The sequence below is a fragment of the Anoplolepis gracilipes genome, chromosome 12, assembly GCF_047496725.1.
Source record: "Anoplolepis gracilipes chromosome 12, ASM4749672v1, whole genome shotgun sequence".
In the NCBI taxonomy this organism is placed as follows: domain Eukaryota; kingdom Metazoa; phylum Arthropoda; class Insecta; order Hymenoptera; family Formicidae; genus Anoplolepis; species Anoplolepis gracilipes.
In genome coordinates this window covers 2,506,261-2,532,225 of record NC_132981.1, presented here as the reverse complement: position 1 = coordinate 2,532,225, position 25,965 = coordinate 2,506,261, and the positions used below count along the sequence as shown (strand labels likewise).

The 25,965-nt window shown below is 33.5% G+C and overlaps 3 protein-coding genes across 7 annotated transcripts; 1 reads left to right on the top strand and 2 right to left on the bottom strand.

Moving 5' to 3' along the window:
• Positions 1-869: 869 nt before the first annotated feature.
• Positions 870-6,796, bottom strand: LOC140671702 (calcium-independent phospholipase A2-gamma). Of its 5 annotated transcripts, none has more exons than XM_072903244.1 (10): positions 6,729-6,796; positions 5,987-6,103; positions 3,782-4,193; positions 3,314-3,680; positions 2,861-3,073; positions 2,731-2,754; positions 2,403-2,611; positions 1,926-2,124; positions 1,630-1,830; positions 877-1,511 (listed from the first exon to the last, which is right to left on the bottom strand). In XM_072903244.1, the coding sequence occupies exons 3-10, from the start codon at positions 4,091-4,093 to the stop codon at positions 1,258-1,260; spliced, it is 1,779 nt and encodes a 592-aa protein (XP_072759345.1). In that variant the 5' UTR covers positions 4,094-4,193; positions 5,987-6,103; positions 6,729-6,796; the 3' UTR covers positions 877-1,257. The 5 variants fall into 5 exon arrangements, with proteins under 5 accessions (XP_072759341.1, XP_072759345.1, XP_072759344.1 ...); XM_072903243.1 differs by lacking the exons at positions 5,987-6,103; positions 6,729-6,796 and adding exons at positions 4,719-4,872; positions 5,319-5,610; XM_072903240.1 differs by lacking the exons at positions 5,987-6,103; positions 6,729-6,796 and adding an exon at positions 5,319-5,610 and having other exon boundaries at positions 870-1,511.
• Positions 6,797-8,189: 1,393 nt separating this feature from the next.
• On the top strand, positions 8,190-19,826 carry LOC140671700 (atrial natriuretic peptide receptor 1). The gene is made up of 19 exons (XM_072903238.1): positions 8,190-8,586; positions 9,800-9,968; positions 12,433-12,598; positions 13,429-13,503; positions 14,060-14,339; positions 14,412-14,521; positions 14,620-14,808; positions 14,935-15,155; positions 15,374-15,613; positions 15,893-16,016; positions 16,131-16,339; positions 16,479-16,629; positions 16,766-16,925; positions 17,040-17,200; positions 17,268-17,434; positions 17,508-17,654; positions 17,719-17,911; positions 18,187-18,460; positions 18,645-19,826. The coding sequence occupies exons 1-19, from the start codon at positions 8,319-8,321 to the stop codon at positions 18,926-18,928; spliced, it is 3,588 nt and encodes a 1,195-aa protein (XP_072759339.1). The 5' UTR covers positions 8,190-8,318; the 3' UTR covers positions 18,929-19,826.
• On the bottom strand, positions 19,158-25,577 carry LOC140671707 (zinc finger TRAF-type-containing protein 1 homolog). The gene is made up of 6 exons (XM_072903256.1): positions 25,054-25,577; positions 21,392-21,630; positions 20,777-20,988; positions 20,326-20,486; positions 19,933-20,135; positions 19,158-19,824 (listed from the first exon to the last, which is right to left on the bottom strand). Exons 1-6 carry the CDS (start codon positions 25,318-25,320, stop codon positions 19,797-19,799), a joined length of 1,110 nt encoding a protein of 369 aa, XP_072759357.1. The 5' UTR covers positions 25,321-25,577; the 3' UTR covers positions 19,158-19,796.
• Between the last annotated feature and the right edge of the window lie 388 nt (positions 25,578-25,965).

The following is a 25,965-nucleotide window of genomic DNA, read 5'->3' as shown; positions in this document are numbered from 1 at the left end:
TAATCTAATCGAAAGTAAATATAGGGAAAAGGAGTTGAAAAAGCAATTATTATACAAATCAGTTTCAAGATAACATGTTTGCATCGTTATTTAAGTATATGCATGCAACACAATCGATTGAAATTCGAGAGACGATGTTTTGTTTTTCGACAATATGAGAATTTATTTGCTCGCTATTTTGCTCACTATAGAGATAGCCATTGGCCATGGCAGCGTTCGATGCATATGGTTTGTTTGTTTTAATAGATTGCATAAATATTTTCTTCATCTGCATGCAACGTGATTTATAGCTGATGGCATTTAGGTATTTAAAATGTGTGCAAACAACAACTAATATAACTAAAAGTCTGGTATATAACCAATTAGTATTTCGAAAAAGAGGCCACAATATGTAAATAACATACCTTTTTTAAGAGAGAACCTTTAATTGTGGAGTAGAATTTATCAATCCTTGTAGCCAAAAAAAAGATTTTCAAAATCTATAATTCATGTTCATTGTGTCGGTAATTTTGAATCCCCTTAGGAAGAGAAACACATATAAAACATATATTTCCAAAATAATGTATAATGGAAATTATTTAATATTTTGGGAACTTTTTTCTTTAAAATAAGCAATTTTTTTATTTTTTAATTTTTCACATTTGGTATATTATTTACTTTTATTGCAAAGATTCTTTACTAATACATATTTATACAATATTTACAATGAAGGAGAACGCATATGAAATATCGAATATTGTTAGCCTCACTTCTTTTTAATAACATTGATATTTTCATTAATTGAAAATATAATTAATTTGTTTTTACAATGTTAAGAATCCTGCTGCTTTACTACAAAACATATAATAACAGCAAAATGTAAAATTATACTGATTAAAATTAATTATATTCAAGCATCACAAAGTGTATCACAGTCAAATATCTAATAATGATTTTATATAAAGATTTAACAAATAAATTTCTCATTTATATAAGAATAATTATAATACTATCTTACTATTAATTATGTTAAACGAAAACTTTATAAGAAGTTATGAAAAAGATACTATTACAAACAAAAAATGTCCCATCAAAGTACTTTTGAAATACACACCTATTACATACTATTGTCTATTGGACTATTCAAAGCAAGCAGCTCTAATTAAAAAGTTTTAAATTGGTGTAAGACATAAAAAGTTTTGTACTATAATTATCCATGTGATTTTTTTGCAGGTTGCATTATGGAATGCACATCAATATGTAAAATACTCTTCCTCTTCATAGATTCAATAATTGTTTTTGTAACGTAACATAATCAGCAATTTTCTGCTGGATTCGGCGCTTTTCCAGCAAAGCGGCAGCAGCCTTTTGAAATTTCTCTTCGTTTCGACGTATGTACATTCTTGCGTCCTGTTCCATTTGACTGATCTTTTCAGGTCGAATTTCCACCATTGATAGCATCTCCGTTAAATAGGGATTAAATCTAAAGTAAATGTGATCAGGTAGCAGATCATTCAGCATCGTATGCACAGCTGAAAATTAGGATCAAATTTAATCGTATATATTTTTTTTCAATTTGTGTACAATACAATCGCTTATATTATTTATTTATTTATTTATTATTATTATTATTATTATTATTAATACTACCTTCTGTATCAGTGGCACTATCTAAAATTTTGTAGAATTTTTCCCTCCAGCTCGAGATCTCGACCTCCATAGATTCGTTTTCATAGATGTGATGTGGGATTCGACCGGTGCCGAATGATACAACACATTGAATTGGATTATTTGGCCACAGCTGTTTGGCCTCGTGAATCGCCACAGCACATGGATTATTCACTAGAATGCCTGTGAATATTGTCTGATATTACAATCATTCTTGATAATATTTCGAAAAATTTTATCGAATTCAATTTTGCATCAAAGTAAAGAATCCAATGTACCGCCATCCTGATGAAGATATTCGCCATATTTAAATTCTTCAAAGTAACTCGGTGCAGCAGCTGACGCTCTCACGGCTTCCCATAATTTATATTTATGAGATCCCATGTACTGACTTTCCACTCCATATGGTAATGTGTAATTTCTAAACACATAGGCCATAACATTCCCATAATTCACTACCGCGGATATTGCTGAAAACTAAAAATTCAGATGCACAATTACTCTTTTTTCTTTTTTAATTAAACGATCTTTTATATTTAAATTATCCATTTAATTTATTAAATTTATGATTTTTTAATAATTTATTTAATATATTTAATATATTTATTTTTAAACAATTTAATATATATTTAGTTATATTTTTTATTTAATATACTTATTTTTTTTTAATAATTTATTTAATATGACTCAAGCATTTATACTTTTCATTCTGGGAGTCTTTTTTTGCTCAACAATATATTAAAAGCCAAATGTACCTTTGGTGCGTTTGGATCACGCGTGGTTTTGATAAGAACTTTGTCACCTAAATGCTCCTCTAATAATTGTTCCCACAGCGCGGTGTCATAATATGCATGACTCCAAACAAGACTGCTCGTGCCTTTTATAGCACTCTGCGTAAACACTCTGGTGCTCAGCTCTTTGTATAATCCCGAAACTTCGTCCAATGATTTTCTCTTGTGTCCCCCTATAAAAGAAAGTGAAAGAATGAAGCTCGCGATAAACAAGAACTTTATAGAGACTCTTCTATCATTCTATTGGTGAAATAAATTGTAGACACGCTGCCAAAGTCAATCAAAAGTTTACCTTCCAAACTATCCTTTGGTAATACTGCATATGTAAATAACATATATATTAATTTGGATATACACACGTACAAAGAAAGAGTTAGTAGTTGATATATATTATGATAATTAATAACCCTTCAGAAATTTACCTAACACAGCAGCAAGAATGGCGCCTGTACTGACGCCACATATGTAATCAAACATCTCATGTGTCTTCTTTCCTGTGAGTGCCTCCAATTTCTTCAACATCTCTACAACTAATACTCCGCGAATGCCACCGCCGTCAATCGACAAGATTCTGATGCCTCGACCGGGCAGAGGATCGATATAACCCATTATAGCCAATGCTTCTCTGACAGATGCTACGAAAATAATTTTGAAATTATGAATAACAATAAAAATATCAATAACAAGTTATTCTTAAATAAATTATTTAAGAAATGAGTATATTAAATAAAAAAATATAAGTATATTAAATAAATTATTTAAAAATAAATTTAATAAATTAAATGAATAATTTATATCTGTGGTGGTGAATCATGAGAATGTTATGGCCTATGTATTTAGAAATTAACATAACTAAACTTTTCCTTCTCGCATACCATTAATTTGTTCATCCTTCGTCTTTTGACGAGTTCGCAGTAAAATCTTAATCGCTCCCTCTTTGATCGCGTAGTATCTCGCCTCCGGATACTGATCGATATGCAATAATAAATCCTCGATTCTCCGCCACTTTGAAGCATTTGACTCGGCCGATGCGATACTGTTTAAGACGTGACGTGTACGAGATACAATACTATGCTTTGGAATATTGCTACTAACATTCATTTTCCACTTTGGCATAGTTAATTTGGTAGTTTGCGTACTTTTGGGAGATAACTTCAAAAACAATGTAGAGAGAATTTGAGGCACCGTAAAGCTCTCTTTTAATTCTATTTTATTATCAGGAGTTCTTTGTTCACGAGTTTGCTAAGTAAAAAAATAATTTTTTATATAAGTTATATTAATACTTTTTATTGTTAATTTTTATATATAATTATTTATTCATATATTATTATTTATATAATTACCTGCTGTATTTTTTGTTGTGTGGTTGTAGTAGAATTATCTATAAGCGATTCTGTTTGACCAGACATAAATGTTAATTTTGCATTCTCTGAATTGTTGCTCTCTTTATGCTTTGCATTTGAATTCTTGTTTGTATCAGCAGTTTTAATAGATTCCGATGATAATTTTCGTATTGTTTCTAGTTGTGAGTAAGTTATTTTCTGCAGGGTATCCAACCAATCCTTAGAGATATTAATTTGATTTTTGTCACAGTTGGTCTTATTCAGATAATCCTTTAGTTGCGACAAAAGCTTCCATTGATTCTGCATCGACATTTTGACTTGTTTTATATCGTTTATAGAGCGTAAAAGTTTATCCGTGATACTTGTTACATTTCCACTGGCATCTTTACCAGTCGCACTATCCGTAAGTTGTCTGTAATTAATAAAAAATTTTCACTCTTCACATAAATCAAACAAATATAAATACATTTCTGCTCATGTGTTTACAGGATGTAAACTATTAAATTCTTTCATAATTGTAAATTCTTTATAAAAAAATAGTATTAACAATAAGATAAAGACAATAGCATTAATGTTTATTGTTGTAAGACAGCTATGTCAACTTATATCGAGTACATTTAACATTATTAATCGTATCAAAATAATTCGAGGATGATAAGTAATCTCTTATTATAGATTTCTATAAATAATCTTGTAATTCTAAAGGTAAAAGAGTTAAAATCAAAAGATAACCTCTATTCGAGAACATTTCAGATAGTACATATTCGTTATACCTCGTATTTCCATTTTCTTATCGCAATTATTACATATGCACTTCCATTATAACGAGATGAATATTAGATGATTTATATTCCAAATATTATAACAAGGAGGGAAACAATGAATTACATATCATCGATTAATACGATGCCATTGACGCCACACTTGTCAATCTAACCTGATCTGTCAATGTCAGCTGATCGATGAGGTTTCGAATGCAATGCCGCTTTCGCCACTTCTTCTCGTAAACCTAACTGAATCTGACGTTTAATCGCGTGCATGTTATGTGTATTTGTACGATTTTACAGCAGATTACTGTTAATTCGATGAGTCTATCAATATAATTTGATAACATCAATATATATAATGATATATAAACAATTATCATACTAATGGTATTTATGTCGATAATAATAGCATTTCTGCAATAGTCTCATTAACAAAATGACGCAATTGCAGCTTTATGCGATGACACACGCAACAAATAGTTTAGTATTTACTATACATATAGTAAGTGCGACTTAAGATAATTTAAATTACTCTCGGAACAATTCAATCGAACCCATTGTTTTATTGACTGATTTATTTAATTAAAAATCCAATACGTAAAAGTGTATCATCAAAACTTTTTCACTGCTTATTTTAAATTATATCAATTAATTATTTCGTAAAAGAGACTCTCGTTCCTATATAATAAATATTTTTTCATCTACATGCTATATATATTCTTTAATTTTTTATAAATCCGAACGTACACAAAAGAGATCCCAGCACTCACCTAGTTATCAAAATAATGCACTTTTGACGATGCGTTGTATATCTGCCAAAAGACATATTGTATCTCACAGAGATCGTAAGATATTTCTTGTATAATTTTTTTAAATATCTTTCGCAGAATATCCAAATTAAATGTCGCACAACCAAATTCTCTTTCAACTATTCGAAATTAAAGTTCTCGATTCGTCGGAAAATCGACTTGACGTAATCGATAAAATAAAACTGTGGTAAAAATTCAGACGAGAGAACCGACCTTCTCTAACTATTCGTTGATACTAAATGTGAGCTTCGAACGTCTCGATTCTTTTATATGCAAAAGTAACACACGATGTGTCACATTTCAACGTGGCTGGCTGGCTTCCTGCAAAATAAGATCGTACGATACTCTGGTGAGCCAACCAGAGACGGATGTTCCACAAAAAAGAGTGGGGAGGAGAGAGTAAAATAGACGATGCCAATAAATTCATTGAATCAAAAGATGGGTATAATCATTCGCGATATGCACATGTTTATTTATGTAGGTTGTTTTTGTTATGCGAAATATAAACACACAAATATTGAGACACGTGCGTTTCGCTGTCACGTGCGTTCGCAAATTGCGATCATCACACTTCACTATAACATTTCAAAAATAATATTTAAAAAAAACAAAGCGATGTCAATACATACCAAAATATATGAGAGTTGTAGTATCAATTGCTGGAGAATTGCACTCTCATAAATGAAAGGTAGTATCATGGATTTTCTCCTGGACAGAAAATATTTTGTCGCCAAAATATGTACTCTCTGTAATTTAATTAAATATTAAAAATTAACTTTACATAAATATATATATATATATATATATATATATATATATATATATATATATATACATTATATAAACTGGCATGGCTTATATTTAAATTTATTTTTTTTTTTTACATTTATGAAACAAATTATGTTGAACCGGAAAAAAGTTGTTTTCAGCTTATAATTAAAAGTTTTACCATTTCAAGTCAAATAGATTAATAATGTTTACATTGTACACGTATTATATAATAATTTATCATCAAAATATCGTGATAGAGAATTTACACATATTAAGAAAAAAATATTGATACTGAAAAAAAAGATTTCATCTTATTTTTTTCTCTTTTAACAACAGAGAATATTTTATAAATAAATACGCGATTAAAACGCATATTCTCTTAATTTTTACACGGAAAATATGTTGCTTAAATAATTACTGCCACAATAATAATTTTATTGAATTACTGCCAAAACGTATTACGTCCTTTTTGACACAACAAATAATATATAGATGTAATATTTCTTATGAAATACCGATCGCAATTATAAATACTACGAATGTTTACTACGCTTTATTTTGCTTGACAATCTCTACTCGTTTTAGAAATCAAATATTTACAAGTTGTTTTGCAAGTGCAGTCTCGAAAGCCGTGACATATCCGCATAAGAAGCCCGCACGTGAATGATGACATATGTCACGCGATTCAGTATAAATCGAGCAGGCTCGTGACATAAACGCTTCCGATTGGATCACGCCTGCGCGACCTTGTCGCTTATTTGTCGATCACGAAGGCACGTTATTCGCGCGATCCTGCGTATTCCGAAGAGCTGTCAATGTTTATACGTACGGGTAACAGTAAATAATGTCACATGTTAATCATTTATATTCATACGTATATTTTTACTTATGAAAAGAGATATAAATGAGAATATATAAATGAGAATATATTATAAAAATGAAACATTAGTATTTTTATTAGACCACACATAAAAAATGATACGACTATTGCGTTATAAAAATTAGATACGTGTAACACTTTATGTAAAACATGTATGTATAAAATTATACATAATATTCTATGTAAAATATACACAAATATAATTTTATATTGTTAGTGAAAAGATCATAAAATGTAGAAAGCAAGAAAACACACATTAACATCGATTGGCTATCAAATAGAAAAGTTTTCGCGACTTTAAAAATTCTCCAATTAAAAAGAAATAAAAATACACTTTTGAAATATATTACTATTATTTTTCTAATTTTGATATGATCCTTTATGATTAATAATAAGATAAAGCACGCAATATTTTATATTTATATACATACGTATATGTCTTATATATGATTATAAAAATGAAACATTGGTATTTTTATTAGACCACACATAAAAAATGATACGACTATTGCGTTATAAAAATTATATATGTGTAACACTTTATGTAAAACATGTATGTATAAAATTATACATAATATTCTATGTAAAATATACACAAATATAATTTTATATAAAATGTCGCCAGGATCATATTGCTGTATCCTAAAAATTCCTCAGGGATTTAACTTGCACGCTATAATACACTTCATTCTGTTGAAAGGTTCGCTCGAATCAACGTAGGTTATTTGTATCTTTGATTTCCTAAGCATGCTGTTACGTGTATATATATATATATATATATATATATACAGAGCGCTATCAAATCTCTACCATCCCTTATATTATACGGATTATATCTGGTTTCACTGAAGAAAATCGGCTTCGGATAAAAGAGAATCTCGATAAATGAAAAATGATTCTCTACACACTTTGTATGTCACGTGCGTACGTATGTCAGCACTATCGCAAATCGAAATATGAGCGGTTCTCAGATTCCGCATGTTTATTCATGACAATTGATCCCTTTTCACACGATATCGGGTAACGAAATTTCGCCCTTGATTGAAAGGAGAGACTTCGATCTTTGTTCAATCTATGGTTTGTCGCAAAAGAAATATATAAGCCAAAAAAGTTTTTTTTAAGAACCGCATAAATTTTTATTTAGCGATTTGCGTGTCCGATGACGTATAATACATGCGGTATATTTTTCTTTTCCTTCACATCATCAGGTTTATCGGTGTATTTCCGGGGAGCGCGTTGGATTGCGCGTTTGCCACAATTCCGTGATACTCTCTGGGTGTGTATGTGTGTGTGCGTGTGTGTGTGTGTGTATGTGTGTGTGTGTGAACCCCTATATAAAGCTGAATCCTTCCCCGCAAAACTTTAGACGCGACTCAGCGGGCGGTTCGACATGCGTGTGTGTGTGCGCGTGTCTCGTCTCGTCTCTTTTCCTTTTTAACGCACAGACCACCTGTAGATTTTTCCCTCCAAGTTCGCGACAGAGCCCTCCTGCCGTTATGTTTGCGAAAACGAGACTGCTCGTACTGTCAATTGTCATTGCCTCGCAAGTGTCGTGGCTCGTGAGTGTAAAATCACGTGGTAAGATGTTTATCATAATCACGAGATACATATATATATATATATATATTTCGTTAAATTATTGTGTGACAGTATATGCGCAACACAGTGTTCCAGTAAAATTTGCAATCTTAATTTTATTTACCGTCAAGAATCCCCCATGTGTTTTATTTAAATATATTTTGTATTTTATTAAAACGTTTTAAGTTAAGACCAGCGTATATTTATTGTTTTAATATATTATAATATAATTTGCTTGCATATAATTATTTTAAATAATTCTTTTAAGGAAAATTATTTAAAGGTTATATAAACAAATTATTTGCCATTTTCTATTACTTTCATAAATTTGTACCTATATTTTATACTCTTTTTAAAGATTTTTTTTTATTCATGAGACACTTTATAATACATCAAAAATTTATTAAAAACTGCACTATATTTAATACAAATATCGAAAAGAATTTTGATTACAAGATTACATAATTGATTTGATTTATTATTCTGTATACTATTGTATCTGATAAAACTTATCATTATTATATAATTGGTAATAATATGATATTAATATTTTGATATGATTTACTTATCAATATACTTATGTATTTTGTCATTTAAAATTAATGCAATTGTCAAGTATATGTTGTTACCTTTATATTTATTTATTTTTTTTTTAAATATTTTTTTATCTCGACGAGATGAATAAGCTCATTGGATATGCATGGCATATAGTTCAGTATTCAACGTCCTCTCTCCCTTTTGATGTCCTTCTGTGTAATCGCGCGTATGAATAAAATGAATGCGATTTCTTCAACAGTTAATAGCGACACGTCACTGACATATCTTTCGCTCGCTAAAACGCAATCGCGCAAAATTAACGCGCCGACACCGTTTAAATTCGCCAAAAAAAAAAATAAAAAAAAGGTCGATTGAATTACACAATACTTTTCTTCAGTTTATTATAATACATTCGACGGTTTATTAAAAATATTTAAGGTCTCTCACGCACACTTTAACTCTCAACAGCTTTTAAAAGAAACTAGAGAGAAATTTGAAAGTTTGAAAATATCTCTTAAATATGAAGATGAGTATATTTATGTTTATTATCCGCTTTGCGTTAGAAATTCGATCTCCATTCGGCCAATGTTATTTTTAATTAACTATTCAAATATTTGTCAACCTGCGCATACACGAAGGACTCACGATCTCTTTGATCCTTCCTGACTGCACACAGTGGATTACGGAAATTCTCTGCGGGTATACAATGTGGGCGTTCTTATGGCGTCCCATCTCGACAGCCCGTTTGATCTTGAGCGATGCGGTCCAGCGGTCGACCTGGCTCTGGCAGAAGTAAACGATTTCCTGAGCGTTCACAATGTACAGCTGCGAAAAGTACAGGGAAGGTATAAAACAACAATTTTCGACTCATATATGTTACTGTAACTCGCGAGAAAAAAAAAAGTTAATCTCGTTCATCATTTTATGGACGCTACATCAATCGATCAACAGTGGAAGCTGTTACTAAATCTCGCCGATCAATTTAACAAAATTGCGTAGCGAAAAAAAAAACATGCATTCGAATTATATAAGAGCTCGCGCACCCCCATGATAATTTTCCCTCATAAAAGGTGTCCGGGCTCTTGTTATTTCCATTTCGTCCGAGTATATACGATTTTTTATTTTCGGTTGTTTGCATTAGAGGGAAATAATTTCCGATCAAAGACTCCTGGGAGAATGTTGTAAAAATTATTGAAACGACATTTCTAATCGAATATATATATATATATATATATATATATATAACAGACAGTAAATGTAAAATGTCGTTAAACGTAGATATTTCCTCGAACGGCCGTAAATTTGTCTCGTTTCATTTTGCTGCTTATGTGCATCTCTATTTTTGCGTCATTACATTGATACAATTGAACAGGCATTTGCATGGAAAGATGCTCTCTCGTCGCTATAGATGTAAATTGTAATACAGTACCTGGCCAAGAGGGAGAACGATAGAATAATTTATAAGAAAAATTATTTATGTATGACATATCTCTCTGTCGCTATTGATCTCATCCACTTTTTACTATCTACATATGTCATGTGCGTGTGTATGATATATATATATATATATATATATATATATATACATCTATGTAAAAAAATTATTCATATGCATACATGGATATTATATATGTACTGCCGCGCCTACGCTGCGTTACATATCATAATATCATCTGTTGCGTTGGGGATTGCTACGCTATTTCGATGATGGCAGAGGAAAATACAACTTCTATTTAATTTCACGCGACGCGGTGAAACAGAAGTTTTTCTAATTAAAACGTATAATTCTCGAGGAGAAAAAAATCCAGTCCTAATTTGTCGATGATTTTCACATTTCACATAATCTCTGCTCAATTAAAGCAATGTCACGAATTATACGATCTGGTTTTTTTCGTGTATCGCGGTTCAATATTGTCTACAAATAATTCATGAAAATAAGAGTTAATAAGAGTTAAATAAACAAAATAATAAAAATAATAATAATTATTATAGTAAAATTATAACGATTAAAATAATAATGATAATAATAAAATAATAATAAAAATAAAATAATAATAAATAATTCGTGAAAAACATGCGTGAGGTTTTTTTTTTTTTATAACGCATATAATGTTTTCGACACTTTCATTAGGACAGATCGACGGGAATCCAATCATTGGCCATTCATCTCAGTACAATTAATGCGCCATCATTTCGAGCTGTTGCCCGCGCGACGCAATCTCTCTCTCTCTCTCTCTCTCTGCAAGCATCTCACCGAATGCACTGCGTGATTATCGTTGCTATTCGTCGCTAATTGCGCGTAAAGCGCGGGATATTTGTCCCGAAACGCACGCAAATTTCAGCACGCAGTTTCGCAGTTTCTCAAGGACGCGGGCCCTGACGTACGTGCGTCACATGCAACTGCAAGAATATACATTTCGAGTTTTCTCGCAGTTTCCACCCCTGGTAATCTGATCGCGTTATATATGTTTGCGCTTTGATATACATACATACAATCCATCACGCGGCTCGGGTTTGTCTCTGGATTAAATTGATATTAATCGTATGCATACACATATTTCTATATTAATACACTTTTTTTTACAATTGCAATTATTATAATGACGTAAAGTTATACAATATACACGACATATACAGTTAGTTTCATTACTATATAATCAGGGTGTCTACTCAAATCTTGTAAAAAATTCTCTTCAAATATTGTTATTAAAAATTCTAGGGTAAAGAGAATAATATTTTGAAAATTTTTTGATGCAACTTTCTAAAAGTTTTTTTTTATCGTATTGTTTTTTTATGCTATTTACTCTTATGAAGGAAAAATATAGAGCTTAAAGTTCAAGCGTTAGATATGCAAATGTATTGAAAAAAATTGATAACAGCTTTCGTAAAATAAACATTTTTTACTTGCATAATATTTTCATTTTTTTTATCATTAAAAATTAAAATAAAAAATATATATTGTATATTCAATATTTTGTTAAGACATTGAATATCTAAACAGAGAGATAGATACATATTTATAACGTATATTAAAAACATACTTTGTATCTACTTGGCTTGCCAACGGCTTATAATAATACAAGAGCAAAATTATCAGAGAGAATTAAAAAAAAAAAACAATTCTCCGAATCCCAATAAAATTCCTTGAAAATCCCCCGATCGTTTTCCAGGTATAATATCAAATAAATCACTGAGAATTCCAGATTTATCATGATTTTCCAGAAAATAGACATTCTAGATCCGGTTTTAGCAAATCGCGAAAAATTCAAAAGATAAAATTATGATTGAAAGAAATGAAATTCTCCGCAGTTATCCGTCGTGCAGCGGCGCCACGGCACCCGGTTTGGCAGCGGACATGCACTTCCAGGACAATGTAATCGCGTTCATCGGACCGGCTTGCGCCTTCGCTCTGGAACCTGTGGCGCGACTCGCGGCTTATTGGAACAGTCCAATTATCACCGGCATGGGTGATCAAGTAGGTCGAATTTGCTCTCGCAATTATACGCACATATAAATATTGCATCTCATTATTGCCTCTATGTATTATATATTTCGTCGCGCTCGATTCGCACGATTAACTTTCCGTAAACTTTTTTTTGCATTATTGATATATATATATATATATATATATATATATATATATATATATATAATAATTAATTTATATATCCAGACGGCACAAAATATTTATAAAATATTTACGAAATATTTATAATAATTATTTAAATATTTTTAAGATTTTAGATTGAATGGATCATAAATATTTGCCATAAATATTTTAGCAAATATATTTGAGAAATATTTACAAAATACTTATTTTTTACTTATCATAAATATTATGTAAAATATTTTATCTATATTTTATCATAAAAATGTGTCAAATAAAGATTTTTATAAAATATGTATAAAATATTAATATAACATTAAAAAATATATATTTTCATAAATATTTATAAATATTTATCATAAATATTATGTGCTGTCTGGGTATATATGTATATATATCTCCAGCATTAATGTAATATTAATCTCTATCTTTCTCTTTCTTTTTCCCATCTGGAGGAAACGGAAAATTGTAATGCGATCTTTTGAAGATTATTATTAAAGAGGGATATTATTATATCACGCGCGATACAATTATAATTTTCATAGCGTCAACTGTTGAATTAATTTTACTTGATATCTCTTTCCATCTTGATATTCCATTTTTAATTTCACGCTTTGAAATTGAAATAAATTGCCGTTTCGTTAACGTTAATATTAAATTATGTGAAACGTAATTATCGCTTTCTTGCGAACCCCAAGCCTCCCTCGGAGGGCGAACTGTCAGTCACATCTGGTATCCTTGGAAGGATCCATAAGTGGAAGAATGAAACGTCGGTAAGGAGCTGCGAGAGAATCGCCTTAATAGAATCTTTATGTTTCTCTAATTATTGTAAGATCGCCAGCATGCGTTGAGCATTTATGACAGTTGATGTTGTATATATTATTCGACAGTCTCTCTCTCTCTCTTTCTCTCTCTCTCTCTCTCTCTCTCTCTCGTTCTCTTTCCCTTCTTATAATAACATCATCTTAATATTTTCACTAGCTAATTACGACAACAGAGGATATATAGTCTAGGAAATTATTACTCTTTCCTCTTGAAAGAAATAAACTCACTCGTATATAATGTTACCCTTTTTCTGTGAGAAAAAAAAAACTCGTTAAGCTCGAAATTATGGCAGCGTGTATCACACATTTTTCTCGCGATAATTACTAAAATTATTCACCAGTTTTGTATCATCCTAAAATTTATATTGGCATGAGCGTCTTTGAACATATTTTATTTTGACGAAGAACACAATCTTACAATATCTAGATATTTTATACTCTTCTCGTAGTGATTCTTTTTTAAGCGAACAAACATTTTCCATGATGCGTTTCCTTTTTCTTGAAGGGGATTTTCAAAGACAAAAGCAAGTATCCCACTTTAACGAGAATGTCGTACTGCCAGTGTCGATTGCGGCTCGTCTTCTCTAGCGTGTTCAAAGAGTTCGGATGGTCTCACGTCGCTCTTATACTGGACAGATCGGATTTGTTCTCGTTGACAGTAGGGAGGAATCTGGAGTACGGTTTACGCAAAGAGGGCCTCTTGAAGTTTGTGAGGGATTTGGACGGGAACTCCGAGGACGAGTCGTATCATCTTTATCTTCGCGACGCCAGCATGTATGCCAGAAGTGAGCACGCAATCGCGCAATTATTAATTAATTTTTATTAACAATTAATATTAATGGCAATTTTCCAAACAGTCGTGATACTCAGCGTCCGAGGAACTCTAGTCAGGAAATTTATGCTGGCCGCCCACGAGTTGGAGATGACCAGGGGGGAATGGGCCTTTCTCGATGTCGAGATATTTCACGTAAGGTGTCTTTAGACAGGAACAGGAGGAGAAGAAAAAGATATCAGTTTATAAACATTTCTCTCATTGATATTAAAGCGACGCAAAACAATTTTAAGGGTTCTTACTGGGGCGATCACGACTGGGAGGTCGGCGACGAGGACGACACCGCTGCCAGGAAGGCTTACGAAGCTTTACTGAGGGTGTCTCTTCTTCAGCCGACTACTCCGCGATTTCAGGATTTCGCCGACAGCGTCAAGCAACGCGCGCAGTCGGATTACAATTATACATTTTCCGAAGGAGAAGAAGTGAGCTAATTATATAATAATATATAATTTATAGTTGGATCCAGTTTTCGTGAAAGTTGTTATTATTTTTTTTTTTTCAAAATAAAGAGTCTATAAAATAATGCATTTATCGCATTTTTCTCGCAGGTGAACTTCTTCGTCGGGGCTTTTTACGACGGTGTTTACTTGTTAGGAATCGCGCTGAACGAGACCTTGGCCGAGGGTGGCGATATCACGGATGGCATATCCATAACAAGGAGAATGTGGGATCGAGACTTCATTGGTATTACGGGCCACGTCAGGATAGACGACAATGGCGATCGCGACGCGGATTACAGCATCCTTGATTTAGATCCTATTACCGGAAGGTCATTGAAAATTCAGACAATCCGCAAACGCAGGGACGCATGCCGTAAATGGCAATTGAATTTGTGACAGGAGCACTTGACAGTTAAAAATTTTTTGAAATTAAATATAAGGATATCGCAGATTTATTAAGAAATTTTGTAAAAAAAAAACACAATCTAAAATATCGTATAAATTATAGAGAAAAAAAGTTGAAAAAAATCTGACGTCTATCTTGCAGGTTCGAAGTGGTCGCTCACTATTCGGGATTAAATCGAGAATATCATTCTATGTCTGGAAAGAAAATCCACTGGCCGGGAGGAAGAGAAGGACCTCCGCCGGATATTCCAGAGTGCGGTTTTTTAGGCAACGACCCGGCTTGCACATCCAGGACAGAAGCTTATACTTTCGTAGCTTATACGAGCATAGCACTCGCTGTGTTTTTGCTCGCTGCAATCACAGCTGCGTGTCTTTTGTACAGGTAAACTTAATATATTAGCCATATTATAAATTTGGAATATAAATTTAACGCAAATATATCTGTATAATAAAATTAATATAATAAAGATAACACGTTATCATTTATTAAAAGCTTCATGTATCAAAAGCTTGAACCCTTCTCCCAGAAATAGCGATATAAATATAAAATTGTTAATATTAAATATTTGTTTATACCTGTACATATATATATATATATAGAGTATAAAATATTATATAAAAATATTAATTGAAGCAAGAAAAAATAAGACTCTTTCCTTAGGCACTTACGATTGTCCGCCGACTTGAATAACATGTCTTGGCGTGTAAGACCCGAGGAATTGCTTCTCGAGGTTGGCAAACAATTTTCGTCCAAGATAAATCTACAAGCAATGTCCGATACAAATGTAAGTAAAACAAAAATAAATAAGTAAAAGTAAAAATAAAAATAAATTGTAAGCGGGTGCAGATAAGAAAAGGGCACAAATTGATAGAGATATTTACTTTAATTAAATTTGCAGAATTTTGGATTGGAACCAAAGATACGTCGCGGATCACAGATCAGCTGTGAATCTTTGCCACCCGCGAGAGTCTTCACCACAATTGGAATATACAAAGGTGAGAGGGTGGCCATCAAGAAGATTACGAAGAAGAAGGTGGTCGACGTCACGAAGAAATTACTTTGGGAAATTAAGCAGGTCAGGGATGTCACGTCGGAAAATACCGTGAGGTATATTTATCTTTCTCAACGATATAGAAATTTATCTTCCTTTATACTTTTTTCTTTAAATAAAACAAATAATTATCTGCGCTGGTACAATTTTAATTCCGCCAACTTATCGTACACCTTAATTAAAATTGCCTGTCAGATTTATCGGAGCTTGTCTCTGCTCGCCATCGCCGACTGTTTTGATTCTCACGGAATACTGTCCTCGAGGATCGTTGAAGGATGTTTTGGAAAACGAGGCGATTAAATTGGATTGGAATTTTCGAATGTCCCTAATCCACGATATCGTCAAGGTAGAGGCTGTGTGTGTGTGTGTGTGTGTGTGTGTGTGTTTTTTTAAATTAAATTCTTTATATTTTAAAATTAATTAAGACACCACGTGTGAGAAGTGAGAAAAAGGATTAAAAAAAAAAACCTGTCTTCCTGTAGGGAATGTCTTATCTTCATACTAGTGAAGTTTCCGCCCACGGAAAGTTACGGTCGTGCAATTGCCTGATTGACGGTCGTTTCGTACTGAAAATCTCCGACTTTGGGCTTAAAACTCTCACCACACCCTCCGATTTGATTATGGACGAGACCTATTACACCAGTGAGTCACACACGCTTATAATAAATGTAATATGACGTAAATACAATTTTTTTTATAGCCAGGGGGAATCGTTCTTTCATTTTTATGAATTACTTTAAATTGTCATTTTTGCAGAATTACTTTGGATTGCCCCGGAACTGCTGCCGTTAACGGTGACCCCCGGGAGCGCCGCGACACAGAAGGGTGACGTTTACAGTTTCGCGATTATTTTGGAGGAGATAGTGGTTCGTGGCGGCCCTTACGAGGTAGCCAGGACATTTATGACAGCACAAGAGGTATGGCTTGTCGTCGTCCTATCCAGTCTGAATTTTATCTCCTCCGCTCTTATTATTCATTTCGCAGATCGTGAGCAGGGTATCAGCGTCGGAGAATCCTCCCTTGAGGCCGGAAGTCGCCCCGAAAGACTGTCCGCCAGACATCTTATCGTTGATGGAGAGATGCTGGCACGAGATCCCCGACGAACGACCCAGCTTCCACACGATTCGCGGCACGATACGAGGAATCATGAAGTACACTTTGACTCTGTCTCACAATACTTTACAAACTGCTGTAAACATCATAGAGAGTGTATCTACATTTCAGGGGATATTGCGAGAATTTAATGGACGATCTACTGCGACGGATGGAACAATATGCCAATAATCTGGAGGCCCTCGTCGAGGAGAAAACCGAACAGTTAAGCCTGGAGAAGCGTCGAAGCGAGGAGCTGCTGTACCAGGTGCTTCCAAGGTAAGCTATAGAAACATTCTGTCATCTTTTGAAACTAAATTTTAACGGAGCGGAAATTTTAAAGACAGGTCGCTGGTCAGCTGATGGCCGGGGAGATAGTACAACCGGAGCAATTCGAGTGCGTCACCATCTACTTCAGTGATATTGTCGGTTTCACAGCCCTGTGCGCGCAGAGTATGCCCATGGAGGTCGTGGACTTCCTGAATGACCTGTACAGTACCTTTGACAATATTATTGGATTCTACGATGTTTACAAGGTGGATGATTTCATTTAATCTTTTCAACAATATATCATAACATATGACATTGTTTTGAGCAAACAACGAAACATTCGTACTTAATATATACTTTGTGATAACTATAACAATAGCCTTCTACCACTTAATAATCGTTTTAATTTCTTTCTTTTAAAATTACTTGTTCAGAAGAAAGTTACTTTCAAGTATTTACACTTCTAGGACAATTAAAAATGATGAATACTTGAGAACGCAAATTTAAGAGAACTTTGAAATGAAGATGATACGATTCGCAGGTGGAAACCATAGGAGATGCGTACATGGTAGCGTCCGGTCTTCCAGAGAGGAACGGTGATGAACACGCAAGGGAAATTGGACTGATGGCTCTGGCTATATTGGATGCCGTCAGATCGTTTACTATAATGCACAAACAGAACACTCAATTAAGCGTTCGGATTGGCGTGCACAGCGGTCCGGTTTGTGCCGGGGTGGTGGGTCAAAGAATGCCGCACTATTGCCTCTTTGGTGACACCGTAAATACAGCATCTCGAATGGAATCTTCTGGGCTTCGTAAGATAAACTTATAAAAAATAAATAATAATAATAGAAATATTCTTACAAAATTTTTAAGTTTTACAAATTCAAAATATATAATATGTAAATAAAATATATAAATTCAAAGAAATATGAACAGAAAAAATATATTTTTATATAATATTTAAATAAATTGAAAACTGTAATTTGTATCTTACAGCTTTGAGGATACACGTCTCCGAAGCAACAAAAAATATCTTGGACAAGTTCAAGACGTTTGACCTCGAGCTTAGAGGAGAGGTGGAGTTGAAGGGAAAGGGTAGGGTGACCTCCTACTGGTTGACAGGTTGCTCCGAGCCCGATTCCAGGTTGAATGTGACAAAATACCGTAGGCTGAGCAGTAGTCAACCCGAGAATAATCTGAATCCATTAATCTTTCCGCCAAATAACACGAACGGTCCGAAATCGAGCAACAATACGTTCATCAACTTGACAGAATTGTAATTAATCAATATTCTTTTATATTCCTATAAAGAGAGGCTGCAACCTGGAAAAATTCAAACGTATCACGCGTTACTTAAGGTATGAAAATCTCCGCAAAAAATACGATTCGTGAGAAAGAGAGCCACAGTACTGCAAGCTTTTCTCGGTACTATTTTCCTCAATGTGTATAAGAACGACTTAACGCTATATCTTAATGTGAATTGGATCTAAATATTATGTAAAAAAGCAGTTTTTAGGCTTATTGTACAATTCCAAACTTTTATTCGAAATTTTACATCAATAGTATCTTATTTATTTAAATAAAAGAAACACGATAGGCTTCTCGTGGACAGGTATGTGTGTATTAAATTAGTATTATCTAAATGTGATACTGTTCATTTAGCTTCGTCTTGAAATACAAGTACATTGCACAATTGATACATACAATTAAGTCTGCTTATTGTCTACATACAATAATCTACATAGCTACTCTCTAATCTTTAGTTTTTCTTCTTTAAATATAAAAATTTTATGTAAAAGAGAAGTAAAAAAAAAAAGAAAAAAAATGATTTAACTTAATTAATTTTTCAAATATTTAAACGATACCTGTGCTTTCTGTATATTGTGTACATACTTGTATATGCTATATGTTTATTAATTTTATATATAATTTATCTTTATCTCAACATATTATTTTTAAACATTCCAATGATAAAAGAGCATCCTCAATTTCTTTTGCTAATTATTATCATTATCATGATTAGCGCTACTATAAATGGTTATAAATCTCTGTGATCTCTATCATTCTTATTTATCATTACATCTAGAAGACCGCGACGATCGATTCCATTTGTGACAAAATCTTGACAATAGATATTATCTTTGTAAGCTACTTAGACGCCAGGAACATTATTAATCTGCAAACGAAAAATGTTGTACATATAAAAGGATCATACTTATTGTATTATATTGTAATAAAGTACTGCGATATAGAATTCTGTCATGTTTTAGGATCAATCCTTTACCTAAAACTGATGGCCTTAGCAGCGAGAAGTCTATTGCATTCTGCCGTATCCGGTAGTGGTAATGTAAAATATGGACTTTCATTTTCCTGCTCGGTAAACTCGAATCTGTGAATTCTCGGATGCACTTTCATATCGCCGAACGGGCCTTTCAAGATCAAGTAATAAACCGGTAGCGGATAAGTGGTCTTTGTCTTTAGTATCAGCTACGAAACATATTTTCATACTTAGATCAGAATATATATTGCGTATGAAATAAAAGTTTATAATATTTAAAAATATTGCAATAATTTTCTCAACACATTCACTCTTAGTCCATATACATATTTTGAACTGCAGTCTATTAATTTAAAATTTCATCTAAGAAATCATAAAGACATGCAATTTTTTTCATACTTGATAAGTCATGTCTCGCTCTGAACTTTGAGTAGGATCGCGTTGACTACTATTGATCTTCGCCTTCACGACCCACTGATTGTTGAAAGCACCGAATCGGGAGGTTTCATAAAACAGTTTATGGACAAATTCATCGGTACGATATGGCTTCATCTGTAAGTCTACAAAACAAAATTTTTGGATAATTGAAGGATTCTTCCAGCATCACCTGTAGCTATAAAAAAGGGAAAGAAAACCAATATTGCAATCTAAAAATTATTTAGGAATCAATTACTTCTGGAAAATAAAAAATCAAGACATACATATGTATTCAGTATAACACAATCTACTAAAAATTATTTAAATATATATAAAAATTATTTAAATATTTAAATATATCATTTAAATATATATTTAAATATATAGCTTATGTGTATAACTGTTATAATGATATTTAGCAACTGATACAGACCGTTAAACGTGATTTTCTCGTAGGACAAAAGATCAAACACATTGTCATAGAGCCTACGTTCTTCCAAAGTGCGGGCATCGATTTCACGTAGAGCCTCCATCACATCCGCACCTGTACGATGAGGATGAACGCAGTGAGCCTCATGTTCCGGGATTTCATGATTCGGGCCTCGCCATGGACAGCCGATTCTACTATATTTGCAACTAGATATCCTGTATAAGTAATTAGATATTAATTCGAACGTTTGTAAATTTGTTGCATCGAAAAGAGAAAACATAAAGCAGATTATGGGGAAGCTTTGCAACATGGGATTTTAGGAAAGTTTTGGACGGGTTATTACATACTTTACGTGCGATTCTATAATCTCGGATATATATTAAGTATAGGGAAAAATATTAAAATGTATTAAATTTAGGAAAACTTGGAAAGATCATGTTATTTTGCGCACACAAATAATTGCCTTCTCTACACTATATACTGCGTATGTATTTGCAATCCATATCCCTCTGTAATTATACTGTAAATCATCAGTTTACGATTAGAAATATGTATTGAGACAAAAAAATCCCATACAACCTTTTGGGCATTATTTTCTTTTTTTTTTAACAAATTTACCTTTCCTCGCAGGTAGCCTCTTCGTGATGTTCCAAAGAATTTCGCGGAAACTCTTTCGCACAATATTGACATTCGGCTGGTAACTCGGACACGGCTTTTTCGACCGCCAGGTTTCGAGACGCGCTGGTCTTGCTGATTTCGATTCTGCAGTTGGGACATGTTGCCATTTCATCCCGCAACCTGGCATCTGCGAGGACATGAGTGAAGCAACCAGCACACATCAAGTGTCCATTAGCACACTGTGAACATCATTGCAGCATGTATTATTAACGTCCTTTAGTTATGTGATTACATTTCTTTTTCATGTAAAAAGCTGGCTTTTTCAAAAAACCTGACTTTCAAATGACAAACATTATAATAAATATTGCATTATTTAAAGAATGTAAATTACGTAGGTTTCATCTCGACTCTTTACATGAAAAAAAACGCAGCCTACACTATTAATTTAATAATAATAATACGCTGCAACAATAATAAGTCAAGTTCCTTTTTTTTTTTTTTTTTTTTTTTTTTTCATTACATTACGTACAATATAGTAATTCAATCTGTCTCGCATTCTCATTTATGTATACACACTACAGAGAAACCCCAGAACACAATATAAAACCCAAATAGAACAAAAAAATTAGTGCCATGTATATTACCATCATTTTGATGTTTAAACCTGAAACACAAAATTGTACGAATACTTATTAATCACACAATATATTTATTCAGATATATATCGTCTGTCTAAAAATTAACACGAGTACTCTCTAAAGAATTAGTTTCTTTTTTTTTTTTTTTTCTTTCAACAGTGCCAATATATCGATGACAGAAAGGAAGATACGAGGATGATGACACGTAGGACAAGTGAATAGGGGGTGTTTTATGCGAAATAACTAACTAATAACCTTTAAGAGTATTTATTTTGTTTCGCAATCTATACAGTTTGTACAAATCTTTTTCTTTCTGTATATTCGCTTTCTCTCCCTCACTCTCACTCTCTCGCTGCTGACTATAATTGATGGGTATCAGTCTTTCGCATTAATTAATCTAACAACATAGATCTTTATATATTCCTTATATTGTGTGCTCTGAATATATATGCCTGTCTCTCGATAACTCTCTTATAATAAACATAGTGTGTTTCATAAGTTTTCAAATATCATTATATCATACACTAAGCAACTACACACAGAGATCTAGAATCTTAAGTACTTCACTATTTATCTACAACCGATTTAATAGTGGCACTAATAAACTAATACGAGGTGTTAAATCCCGCTATTCTCGACGAATCATAGAAATAAACATTATTTCTTTATAAATGCGACAAGTCCTATATAAAAAGAAAGAAGAGGACAGTGCAGGATGTTTGATAAAAGTTTACAACCAAAAGAATACAATGGATAAGTTCTCGTATCACAAATGAAAGTATCTATGTGTGTGTGTATCTTGCACATAAGGGATTTTATACATATATCATATATTTATCTAATAAATATATCTATTAAGGATACCAAGATAGGTAAATACAACTCTCGTCCTATGATACAAATAGTCAGTTATAGTCAATTAATTATATATATTTTCTCCTTTTTAATCCCTCGTCATTTTTTCACGTTCAATAATGTTCAATAAGAAAAGTATTGAAGATGAAATTAACACACAACGCTTCGATATGGATTTGGGAAATACCTATAAACAGCTCACCGACAAACAAATATCGTATATTGTTTGTTTTATTTAAAAATTTCTAAATGAATTCATAATTACATGCATACACATTCAACAAGTTGTGAATGCTGTGCTGTTTCTACATATTCTATTCTGAGGTGATTATTTGAGAATTTTAATTATGTTCTTATTCATATATATATATGTTCTTATTTAGTGGTTGAAATTAAATATGCGCACTGTATTTAATGTATATATATATAAGAAGGCACACACAATTATAATGAGATGCCAATACAACTGAAAAAGTGACAGATGCGCAAGTGGAGAAAATTCTGTGCGTGTAACTTTTTATGTTACGATATATCGCAACAGAAAGGTATATTCTCTTAAATAAATTAAGTAGATATTATTAATTTCTCTATATAAAATTATGCGTACACGTGTATATCTATCTATCTATATATATATATATATATGCTAAAGTTTAATATATTAAGTCAATTCGAGAATATATGTTCTGAAAAGAATTCTTTCATGTACAGGTCAGAAATGGATTTTTTTTCCACGTATGTGTATAAAAAAAAAGAGACACATTTCATCTCTCTTTAATGTAAAAAGAAAAAAATATAATACCTACCTCTGTAGAACTTAACATGTCTCGTAGACAAACTTGTCTCAATAGACAAACTCATTATTCGACCTGTGTATAAAGCTCAATTTATAGAATAGGGGACTGTACTAGACACATGTAAAAAAAAGGATTATTTTGTATTTATTTTAATATTATCATTATTGTAAGTAAAGTTAGAGAAGATGAGGAAATCCAGCTCGGATACCAAGATCATATTTGGATTGTTATAACAAAATAGAAGAAAAAAATGCAACTGTCTGACAGAAATAATTTAATAATATTATTTCATATCTAGATAATAAGCCTCTGCGATCTTGTCGTAGCGGAAGAAAAATAAAAAAATGGAAACGGAGAGAGAAAGGAAAAGAGAAAGAGAGAAAATGTTTTTAATAGAAAAATTAAAAGAGCATAGGAGGAGAAAAAGATACGTCTGCTGCAAATAATAAAACAATGACACGATGAAATTCAGTGTTTGCCTTAGTATAAATTTTTTTCCTTCTTTGGTATAAAAAAAAAAAAAAAAAAAAATTCCTACGTAAATTATCTAAGAAATTGCTTAAGAATTCAGATACATTTTTCTTCTGAATTTTCAGATCTGAGTGTCTGAAGGTAATTTCAGACAATCTATTTTAATTATCAGTCATTTTTTTCTGAAAATTCAGACACTCTTCTCAAAATTTTGTCTGAACGTTCTGACGGGGTGTCTGTAAAAAAAAAAATTTCAGACACTTTGCATTTATTTTTTTACAGTGTTGTTTTACGACTTATAAAATTATATATCTTTCAAAATTTCCAACTGTCAAATGCGAGCATCGTCCAGAGAACGACAACGTTACCGAGATCATCTCTAACAAAGATCCACGCGCTTTATGCGCCTTCGAGAAGGAATAATATGTCTCCCCTGATAACGATAAACAAAACGTAAATCCATCAAGAATGAAGCTTGCATTTGGCGCACATGGTGCATACCATGGTGAATGGCAGCACGGCTGGGACTCTATTGTGTCGCACTATCACGGTTCTGAAAAACCGACCGACTTTCCCAGTCCGGTAAACTGGTCGATCGACGAGAGGTCGTCGAGAAAGAGGGAGGAGGGCGGGGAAGAGGGAGGGAAGGAAAGGGAGGGTGGTATACGTCGCAATTATCCTCGCGAGCGTAAGAAGCGCCTCGCCTCGAACAGGGAGGCAGGCTAACGTCGATTCCTCGGGCTCGCGAGGGCGTCGAATCTTTTCCGAAAACGACGGGACGCCGATGACGACGAGCACGTGCTCGAAGCACGTCGTCGTCATCGTCGTTGACAGGAATCCGTTCCGGCGGGGAGCAGGAGGAGGAGGAGGAGGAGGATGAGGAGGAGGGGGGTTAACTCACCTGATAGACGGCCGCTCGTGGCAGATCGAGACAAACTGCGCAGCAGAGGATACCACCCAGACGGTGCTCCAACTTTTGCTCGGTTTTCGCGTCGCTCTCCTGACGTCCCCCCGTCGTCCTGCGCCGCTTCTTGTCGGGCTCGGGGAAGTCCTCGGGCTTGTCGAGGTCCTCGCGTATCGGGGCCGCGTGGGCGGCGGCCGCCGTCGTCGGGGCGACCTGCTCCGAGACGCCGCTCGACGATGCAGGCTCGTTGCTCGGGTCCGCCATGTTGCTTGTTTTGGAGTTTTCCCCTGAGCGAGCGCGAGAAATGCGCAGATGTCAAAAGAGACGCCTGCTGGTGCCTCTCTACCTCTACCTCTCGGCTCTCTTTCTCTCTCTCCCTGACCTGACGTAATATGATACGCGCACTCTGCCTCCCCACCACTGCCGTCGCCCCTACCGCTCCGCCGGGCTTCTCTTTCTCTCTCTTTTCTTCCCGCTGGCCCTTTTTTTTCCCTCTTTCAGGACTCGCGCACACGAGATCTTGATTTTATCAGACCCGAAATTACTAATTTTTTGATTTTCAGATAACCTTAATAAAGACAGCTATAACCTTTCGCCACCCAAACGCTCCAAATTGACAGCTGATTAATTAATCTCCATCGTTGTAAATAAAGGTATAAATTTTTTAATTTCAAGCAAGAAGATTGCCGTTTTTACTCGCATTCTACGCACACGGTTGTATAATTTTCCAAGATTGTTAAATACTTCTAAACGGGATTACATACACATTTCGCGAGGTTATGCTCGACACGGACGAGGATCTGAAGTTCGACAATATTGTAATCGATTGCGAGATGAGAGAGGGCATCGATTAATCGATCAAGCGTCACGTGCCTACGCAGATGCAAATTACGCGGCGACGGTGCGGGA

Excerpts from the sequence above, each read along its gene's own strand:
- LOC140671702 (XM_072903240.1), bottom strand. The coding sequence starts at position 5,374 with ATGTCTTTTGGCAGATATACAACGCATCGTCAAAAGTGCATTATTTTG. Across the intron at positions 4,194-5,318 it reads TGCATTATTTTGATAACTAG|ACAACTTACGGATAGTGCGA; the intron begins GTGAGTGCTGGG and ends TATTAATTACAG. Across the intron at positions 2,755-2,860 it reads CATTCTTGCTGCTGTGTTAG|TATTACCAAAGGATAGTTTG; the intron begins GTAAATTTCTGA and ends TTACATATGCAG.
- LOC140671700 (XM_072903238.1), top strand. The coding sequence starts at position 8,319 with ATGTGTGTGTGTGTGAACCCCTATATAAAGCTGAATCCTTCCCCGCAA. Across the intron at positions 8,587-9,799 it reads CGTGAGTGTAAAATCACGTG|TGGATTACGGAAATTCTCTG; the intron begins GTAAGATGTTTA and ends GACTGCACACAG. Across the intron at positions 17,201-17,267 it reads CATTTATGACAGCACAAGAG|ATCGTGAGCAGGGTATCAGC; the intron begins GTATGGCTTGTC and ends TTCATTTCGCAG.
- LOC140671707 (XM_072903256.1), bottom strand. The coding sequence starts at position 25,320 with ATGGCGGACCCGAGCAACGAGCCTGCATCGTCGAGCGGCGTCTCGGAG. Across the intron at positions 20,989-21,391 it reads GAGGCTACCTGCGAGGAAAG|GATATCTAGTTGCAAATATA; the intron begins GTAAATTTGTTA and ends TTACTTATACAG. Across the intron at positions 20,136-20,325 it reads AGCGAGACATGACTTATCAA|CTGATACTAAAGACAAAGAC; the intron begins GTATGAAAAAAA and ends TATGTTTCGTAG.